This window comes from Morone saxatilis, unplaced genomic scaffold (genome assembly GCF_004916995.1).
Source record: "Morone saxatilis isolate NCDOM2014 unplaced genomic scaffold, NCSU_SB_2.0 Contig12, whole genome shotgun sequence".
NCBI lineage: Eukaryota > Metazoa > Chordata > Actinopteri > Moronidae > Morone > Morone saxatilis.
This window is the reverse complement of record NW_023339674.1, coordinates 6966083-6975666: the sequence shown is the minus strand read 5'-3', so window position 1 is coordinate 6975666 and position 9584 is coordinate 6966083. Positions and strand designations below refer to the sequence as shown.

At 40.7% G+C, this 9584-nt stretch overlaps 1 protein-coding gene across 2 annotated transcripts in view; it reads right to left on the bottom strand.

Annotated features, from left to right (window-relative positions):
* Positions 1–956: 956 nt before the first annotated feature.
* The window catches only part of cachd1 (cache domain containing 1), a 92015-nt gene continuing 83387 nt past the window's right edge, over positions 957–9584 (bottom strand). For both annotated transcript variants that reach the window (XM_035653831.1, XM_035653829.1), the window contains 3 exons: positions 8912–8989; positions 8201–8302; positions 957–2609 (listed from right to left, as the gene is read on the bottom strand). In XM_035653831.1, the coding sequence (XP_035509724.1) occupies positions 2365–2609; positions 8201–8302; positions 8912–8989 (425 nt within the window). In that variant the 3' untranslated portion in view covers positions 957–2364. The remainder of the gene's footprint in view (positions 2610–8200; positions 8303–8911; positions 8990–9584) is intronic.

Below are 9584 nucleotides of genomic sequence, written 5' to 3'. Positions count from 1 at the left end.
GCTCTGGGTGAGGAGAGAGCAAGGCTGTAAACTGCTGGCAATAAATAGAGAGCAGGGAGGGATCTTATTGGAGAAACCAAACCTCGTCATCAACCAATCGGCGTCTCGCTTATATAGGGACCCCCCTTTTTGAAAAAAAAGAAAAAAAGAAAAAAAAATAGACAGGGCTAACCAAATTGTGATCTATACCAGAGAGTGTATATACTTATATGCATTGATGTAGGGATATGAGCATTTGATGCGGCTATTTGTTAATATGCATTTGCATTATCTCTCTTTTTTGTGCGTTTGCAGGGCGTCTAGCGAGTCTGCGAGACTGACCGTCGCTCTAAATGGGTTATATCGTGATAAATAACACTACATTAGGATGAGAATGATAATAAGAAACAAGATATGTGACAGCAAGGATGAGCCATTTGCACCAGATCACAAAAAAAACGAACCCATGTCCTCCACTTATACGAGCCAGCTGCGAGCTATACATCAATTGATGGGAAATGCAAACATACCAAGCACAAATAGGATCAGAAAAATAAGAGTTGCATGTCGACAAAGTGTGGGAAGCTTCGCACAGCCCTCCACATCGCATCACAACATAGCAAGAAGCATCTGAGGCGACTCATGGTCACCTATAGAGTTCACCGGAGGGTACCACTGCAAAAAGGACACGGGGGTCTCCGAACTGCAAATTCAGTCGGGAGCCGCGATGGTTCAGTCATTTACAGCGGTTTTAAGGTTGAAACCAAACAGAATGACAATTATATCACCACTACGATATACTGCAGCAGTTTACAGCGTATACAGCAACATTGTACAACTTAACAAAACAACAACACATTACTGAGCATCACATCAAGAGTTAATCACGACCGTAAACCACTCATTCTCACACGCTCTGAGTTCAAACAATCTTTAATATGTTTTGGGGGGGTTTAAATAACAATCAAATAGAATAACTTACCTGTTTTTTTTTGTTTTGTTTTTGTTTTCTTTGAAACGAGCAGATATGATTTGGACTTTAAGGTCCCTGCTCATCCAAAAAAAGTTTCCTGCTTGAAGAAGACACTGTTCACCACACTATATAGTAAAAAACGATGGAGAGAAGAGCTCAGAATCTGGTTCTGGTAGAAGAAAAGATAGAGAAAAATAAAAAGAATATCCAAATGAGCTGCAGATTATGCACCCTCACTGTATTACTGATATTCTTAAAATGAAAAATAAACAAAAACCAGTCAGTCACAGATTTTAGGGAAACAATGAGCCCTAAATATGATGCACTGATTACAGAAAGTGGGTCAGTATGTATCACTTATCTTAGCTACTTTCTTGTTTTTGATAGCAACAGCTGCTCGCTCATCTGAAAATCTACCTCTTTAATAAATAGTAGAAAAATAATATTTTCTTTTTTAAAGTGTTTCTTCCTATATTTATGAGAATCATTGAAGATTTAGTTTTGTACTTTTAAGTTCCCAGACACTCATTAAAAATGTCTGAATATCTTCCCAAACCATGGTACGTAAGGCCAGCAGATCCTCCTGTGGATAAAGGCAGCGACTTTCAGAGAAAACCAAACTGGTGAGCGTCTATCTGCACCACCAAGGAGAGTAAAGCTGTAATAGAATCCCACAATAAACCCCACTCTGTGTGGAAATACAGTATTTTTACTCTATGAGATGTAAGGAGTGCTCTGTTCCCCTCCTGACCGTCCCCACAAGTGGGGTTAGTGGGGAAACAACCTGTGTAGAGGCTGGCATGGAGCCCTGGGGCAAAAAGGTGGACCTCTTTCAGCATCTAGATTTCATGTTAATTTGATTATCCTCCAGTCCTGTGACGTGTTTGCTCTGGCCTTCCACATGGAAATGAAGACGTTTGTCCTCCCCTCAAGGCTTTTAAGGTTCCAGTTGTGTCGTTTTCTCAAGGAAGGCCATTGATTATGGCTCAAACAGGGTTTTTTTCTGCTCCCAAAAGGTTGTTGTGCACTCTTACAGAGTCATGAATGCCAAATTCCTTCGGAAAACAACCCAAAAAATCTCACTTGGTTATTTTTACTGGCCCAGGTCTGGTGATTTTCAGTGTGTAAAACTGTGTACACTTGCCAGATTGTGGACAGGGTTTGAAGAAAAGTGTTGAGATGGAGATGTTGGCACAATGAGACCATGAAGCTAATACCCATATTAAGCTGAACATCCATTCATAGCGGAGGTCACAGCTGCCCAGTGACACTCTAGACTGGGGTCCAGCTGTGGCTTCTTTTCTCCCGCCGTCCATCCTGACAGTACCTACTGTGTGCTGTCTAATTAAGCACGAATGTTTTTAAAAATAGTATTCAATAAAAAAAAAAACAGTTCCATCACTAGCTGAAGATCAGCACTCTGCGTCCACACTGTGCACGGTGACCGCGGCCTGCAGGTGGTGCGTGTGCAGCGGGTGGTGGTGTGTATGCGTGTGCCGGTAAGGGTGAAACTTGTGGCTGAGCAACGCGGCCGTCTGAGGTGGCGTGTCCAGGTCGAGGTCGTCGTCGTGGTTGCCGACGTCGACACCGGCCGAGAGCGGATCGTTGTTTCCTGGTGGATTCTCGCTGTCCTCCTGCGGACTCATGGTGCTGTAGCCTGGAGACAGAAGAACATGCAATGGTTGGTGTTACTGAACTTGTTATCACTCTTACGTTCAGTCATGAGTCAAAAACCATGACTTAACCACTTATTACACTTAACCTTTGCCATTAAAACTGAACTGGAAATGTTGAAAACCACTATCCTTCACAAAGTTTTGAAGAGTTAAAAATCAGTGCAAAGAAAATACAACATACTATATAATATTCTACTTCTTCTGCTTGAAGGCATATATAAAGAACTTAAAACATTAAAAAAAGAACTGGGAAAACACCATAAAAAACAACTACTCAGCAAATGACGCCCTCCAGTCAAACACATTCACGTAAATACATGGTAACACACACTGTTTCTGAAAGCAGTACGAGCTCTCTGATGGCACACTGACAACTAAATATCCCTACAGGGCAGTTTTGCTCCTTGTTTCAGCTTTCTCATACAATTTGAGGCAAAGATGCATACATATTTATGACTGCTTTCCTACACATGTTGCACATACGTTCTGCCTGAGGAGACGGAAACATAAGCCAACACGGCAGTTGGGATACGTTGGTAAGTGGAGCAGTGGGAGGACAGCACTGCTGTCACACAGAAAGGGGATTACTGGGTCAGAAAATAAGAAAATAACAGTTTGAACATAAAGAGGCCAATATTTCATGATACTGCATTCTACTGATGAAAGACAATTTAAAATGTATAATAGGCCAGATTTATCTCCAGTTTTGTGAGAACTGAGATGACTAATGATGTACTTTGATTGTTCAAAGCTTGCAGCAGCTAATTTTTATGACAACCTTGTAGGCTCTAGGTTTATTCAGTTCGCCTAATTTTTTCACTCGAACTCAAATTCAACATTAGCCTTCATCTGCTGAGTGGGTTTTTATCACCTTCAGGGCCATGAAATCCATCTGAAACCATGGTCTGACTATAAAAAAAATATTTGGGAGTTAATCTGGAAATAAACCCATTTTCCTTAATTCCTTTAGCGCCGTCGTTTCAGATTCCGAGGTGAGACCAGCAACATGCTGCACGATGGGAACATCAATCTGTTATTACAGTTGAGCAAATAACCCTGTAAGCCTGAGTGCCTCGACGATCATATTTATAGAAACTGCCGTTTTGGATGATGAAACATTAAATCAGAGATACTGAACCAAGTGATTTGTGAGCGTGTGTGTGTGTGTGAGTGAGAGAGAGAGAGTATATGTATGCAAGTGTCTGTGGCATGTAGGAATAAGGTGGTAGGTTGACGTGTGAGCATATGTTTGTTTGTGAAATTGATCTCCCACCAACCATTTCTATTCTTCAAATATCAAACAGTTAAACAGTTAAACCCTCAAGTAAACGTATCTAATCCCTCGACATTCTTCTCAGGGCTCTGGGAGTTCACATGATGAGACATCTTGTTTTGTTTTGGCTATTCACAAACAAGTGCTAAATAAGTCCAAACCAAGCCAAACTATTCAAGAGTAAGAGTCATGCTAGCAGCTCTATCAGAGTCAGAATCGGGTTTATTGCCAAGTCAGTTTACACATACGAGGAATTCGTCTTGGTGCATTGGTGCATAAGAATCACAAAAAATACTTTTTAAATATAAATAAAGATAGAAAGATCTAAAGCTGGACAAGAATGATATGAGGCTATAGTCTACACAACCTGTAACATTTCCGCATTATTTCTATAAACACTATACTTATGTTATATATTGTGTTGAGTTGTGTTCTAACATTATCCTAAATGTTTCCAACAATGTTCAAACTCAGAATTTTTCATTCAGGTAACACTGTGTTTCACTGGTCGCCTGTCAATGGCGTCATCACCTTTGCTCTTCGTCTTTTGTTATTGTTTTGACCTCTTAGCGGCAGAAATTACGTATTGTACATTAAAGATAAATGTCAGCATGCTAGTATGCTCACAATGACAATTCTAACATGCTGTTGTTAGTCAGGTCTGTTTTGTTTACCATCTTGTAAGCATGCTAATATTTGCTACTTTTCCAGGTATTTGGTCACAAACCAAAGTATTTTGACGTGATGATGCTACAGAAAGGAAAAGTCAGGGGATCACCAAAGTTATTAGAATTAGAATTGTTTAGTGGTGTATGTCATATACTGTCATATAACAGAAGGCAGTGAACGTCCCACATTGTGGCGTGATGTAAAAGAAGTAAATGTCCTGTATGTCTCACTGCACTAAAGTCAAACTGAGAAGTTTGCTCAGAATTTTCCCTCCCCGATTCTCAGAAGATTAGCCAGGCTTTGATACAACACGAAATAAAGCTGACAAAGACAAGGAGAGACAGAAGAATGTGCAGAGGGAGTGACAAGGAGAGACGAAATGGAGGGCAGAGAGAAGGAGGGAGGAAGGGAAGGATTAAAGGAAAAGGAGCGATGGAGACTTCAAAGAAGTTCCAGACACTGAAGGTGCCAACTTCAGCACAGTTTATCCCTCTTTTCCCCAAAGCATGAGCCAGAGTTTCAGGCAGGTCTACAGCTAACTCTGTCCTGTTGACAATTTCCAGCTGCACCAGGTGAGGAAAGCAAATAATAATGTCAAGAGGTGTGGAGGGCCAGGATAAACTACCATGTTATTGCACCTCAGAGACACCATAGATACAGGAACGCAGATCGCCATATTGGGGTCACCGCCTGGAAAAATGCCCCCAGAATGTTGAATTATATGTTGTCCTTAAGACAAATTTTACAATTTTTCATGTGCAGCTAAAATTTTATAGAACTGATTCACAAGTTATACACCAAGAAAAAATAAAGTGTTGCATTTTTACACATTTGAAACAGTTGTGTTTCCAAGAAGAGATCCAATCATTGACAGTATGAATCAGTAAAACAGTCACCTCTACCTTTTTAGGTTTAAGTTTACTAGAAAATAAAGATGACCTGCTTGAAAAGTGGAGACAGAAATTTTAAACATTTCACAAGGTACACATACAGTCAAAGGTTGCCCTCATTAGACTATGATTTACTACTTAAATACCACATAATAAATCTCGGGTCTTCTCTTTCTTGGTAAGAAAGCAGTAACTAGCCAAGCTAGCTAACTGGCTGGCTGAGAGAGTGGTATCAATCTTTACATCTAATCTATATCCTTTAACTTTGTCATAATTTGGTGAAAAGATTAACTCTGTAACAGGTCTGGAAGGTTTTGACTCCTAAAACATGTTTTTTTTTGTTATTTTGAAGGCAGAAAATGATTATGTTCTTCGTGTTCATGTTGCACAATAAAGAAATATCTGAATGTATGGTGATTATATGTATGCACTATTCATTATTAAATGGGTAGTTCTAGTCATTGCCTGTGAGCGTATATTGCAGCTGAAACAAGCACTGCCAAACAGCACTCTGTACATGTGTGCGTCATTCACTTAACAGATTTAATGCTCTGATCCTTTGGTGATCTGCATGTAGTGTGTGTGTGTGTGTGTGTGTGTGTGAGTGTGTGTTATCATACCCTTCAGCAGTGTGAGTGAGTGGATTGTGGTAGGAGGGAACCTTTGACCAAGCGGAGAGGAGCAGCAACTTTGAAGCGTCAACTTAGGAATGAATTTGTTTAAATCCCTGACGCACGAACACCCCCTCCTTCCATTATTTCAAACTCATCTTCCTCTCTGGCCCTGTCCTCTCGCCCTTGCATTTCACGCTTATTTCCCCTCTTTCATCATTTTTGCATCTCTACATCTCTCCTCTTGTCCTCTATTTTCAGTTTTTTTTTCCTTTCCCATCCCAGTTACACAACAGACGTCTTTCCTGTCCACTTATCTGGACTGCTCTTTTTTTTATCCCTTTTTGAATCACTGTGTTATACTGTGAGCGCTTTAATTATTTTACAACATGAGACAGAATGTGTCCTGCACGTTCCAGATGACAAACTTCAAAACATACCTTCAAAAAAATGTAGTTATATTAAATAATTTCTTTGATATTTAAGATTATTTAAATTCATTATTTTGTAACAATATGTTCTGCAGCAGAGAGGAAGTACAGAGATTATAACTCTTGAGTCATTAAAGATAAACACCTCTCTGGTTAACAGCTACACTGTACATAACATGCGGCTGACAAGCTCTTACTCGTGTCTTTGTTTCACTTTAGCCCACTCTCCTCTCTTCATCCTTGTTTTCTCTGTCATCATCAGTTATGCAACAAGTACTGGAGAGACTCATTGCCAGGAAGTGGAGTGATGCCATATGTAGGTGGCAAGAGCCTGTGTGGGTGAAACTGTCCATCCACGCTCGTCGAGTGTCAGACTTACAAGTTCTACGATTACAGTGAACATGAGCAACTCTCGGCGCTAGAGACGAGAGAAAACAAGGTTCTGAGCTGTGATATAATGAAAAGAACAAGCCAGGAGCTGAACCCCTGCCAATGAACCGAGAGCTAACTGTGGATTTGAGACTGTGCTGTAACATTCGTTTAAAAAATATATCATACCTAAAAATGTCGTCCCAATATGGTTTTTGATAGTGTAGCTTATTATCTTGATAAGGTTTTATGTTCTATAGTGCATGTTGAAAAAAAATGCACGTTCTGTTGCTTTCTGGACCTGGGTCACTGCTGCAGAGGGTAAAGATCTTCCTGAGGAAAGCCCAAGGTATTCCCTATGCTAGCTGGGGATATGTACACTCTCCAGCATGTTCTGGGTCTATCCTGGGGTGCGTCTCGTGTCGCTTAATTGCATCCACGTTTCCCTCACTTGCATCTTTTCCTTGCGTCTTAGTCCCTCCCATCAGGGAGAGGAAATGTAACGAAGAACGAGGAAATGTGTTTTTAGAGAATTGAGACGCCCTTTCCTCTGAAGCGCCACGTGAAGCGACGTCCATTTATGGTGATGGCGGCAGCTGATCACAGCTGGATGAGCTGTCAGTCGGCTACAACAGCTGTAGAGAGCTTTTGGTAGAGTGGATGTGAACTGTACTAATATTAATAGAGACACACAGTTAGCAGTGCCAGAGCAGCAGCCTGTTAGCTGTTTAACCTGCACATGAATAACAACCTGCATTATAGATTGCAGTTAAAACGGCGGGCACTGCGATTGATCTGACAGCCAGGTTGTAAACATTAGGCTAACATTCTGATTAATAGCGGATGGATTGAGGGTGGGTGAAAAGTTTCTCCCCATTATGAGAGAGGCTTACGCACGAGGCAAAGCAGCATAACTTCGACACGGCAAAAGGATGGTAAGGATCTGTGTTCTTCTACACGTCAATCACTTCAACAACCATTACTGCGCGCATGGAAACGCTTAAAACGACTATTTTAGACTGAACTAACTGTTGTGTAAGAACAACATGACATGGAGGCAAATATTGGTCAGTTGTTCTCAACCTACAGAGAACAACGCAACAACTACTGAGGAATAGGAATCATATAAATAGTGTTGCTTTGACACAGCATTACAGGCAAATGCAACCTACTCAGTTCCTCTTTCAATCAATGCTGATGTACTGCATGACATAATACAGTGCACACAAGCAGGGTTTCTAACGGTCATCACATTTGTGCTTTTTTTGTAAACTTCTCTGCCACATAAATCTTTGTTTATGTGTGACAGCTTATTATTATTTGTCTTACCATGGTCACTCTCTGTCCCAGATCGTCCCCAGTACCGCCGTCTCCGCTCAGGAGTGTGAGTGTGCCGCTCTATCACCGCAGCAATGAATCGAGTATTACTGACTGAAAGTGAACACACACACACAAAGACCTTGTTTAGAAATCAAATACCTGCACTGTCACAGAGTGAGCCCTAGGCAAATTTTAATTAGTTCATCATTAGTATTCAAACCCAATATAGAGTGCTACAGGGATAAGGTCTTTTTGTAGGCCAACCCAGAAGCATCACCCTGGTTCCCTCAAGAAAAAACCTCATGGGATTTTTCCATTGGATTATTACAGAAAATAAACTCTGATGACACACAACTTTATGATTTCTGAAGCATAATTACAATTACCAGAAGCAAAAAAGCTAACTTTAGGCTACAAACAAACGACAGGAGGGTTGCTTTAAGTGTTCGGCGCGACGACATTTAAAGTCACAGACAACCTCTGTAGTGTCATTTAGTCGCTATTTAGCAACCGCCTTTAGCTTATGTTAACCACATAACTTATTTCAGGCATCCAACCAAAAACCCATTCACAAAACCCATCAACTATAAGACAAATGGAAGATTAGCAAAAATGCTAACTCATTTGAACTAATAGGACTCAATCCTGCAGCACTCCATAAAATGATGTGTATGTGTTGAATATAACATTTATATCAATGAGATATCAAACTATACTTACTGATTCCTCTGTCCTCATGGCTGTCTTCATCCCTCTCATCTCTTTCGTTGTCCAGGTTGGACATTCTCACTGACATTTCTGGAGCAGCACGGAGAGAAAGGGAATAAGAAAAATGTCAAGATGAGATATTGTGATGGAATATTTGAACAGAGTTATTTATCCAAAGCCAGACAGTTTATATCTGTATGGGAGCTTCAGCTGATATTCCTTTTTGCTCTTTGGCTAAGTTAATAACCTTTATACACGGGACATTAGCCAGAAGGAAGGCTTGTTTGTGTGTGTGTGTATATTAGGGTTTAGTATGTCGAAAACGGGGGCGACATGTGCTGCAGTACAAGTTACTTTTATTGCTTCGTGTGTGTGTCGCTGCTGTAAGCTGCAGCTGCAGAAGAGACTGAACATGTCGTGACTTTATGAGCCAATTGCTCAGCCTAATGCCTTGTGATAACGTAGCCACACTCTCCGCTATCTATTCCAAGTTGTTTACCAAACTATCAGACTGAAAGTGGACTCAAGAGTTTTAATGAGGTTGTAATCTTGTTTGATGTTTTTGTCAATAACACTGAGTAATTACACAAATGCCACGTGATGCTACCGTCAGCTGTTTAGCTCCAGCAGCACTTGTCACACTGCTTGTTACTCGTGTTGCTTTAAAACTTCGTATCTTCCTGTG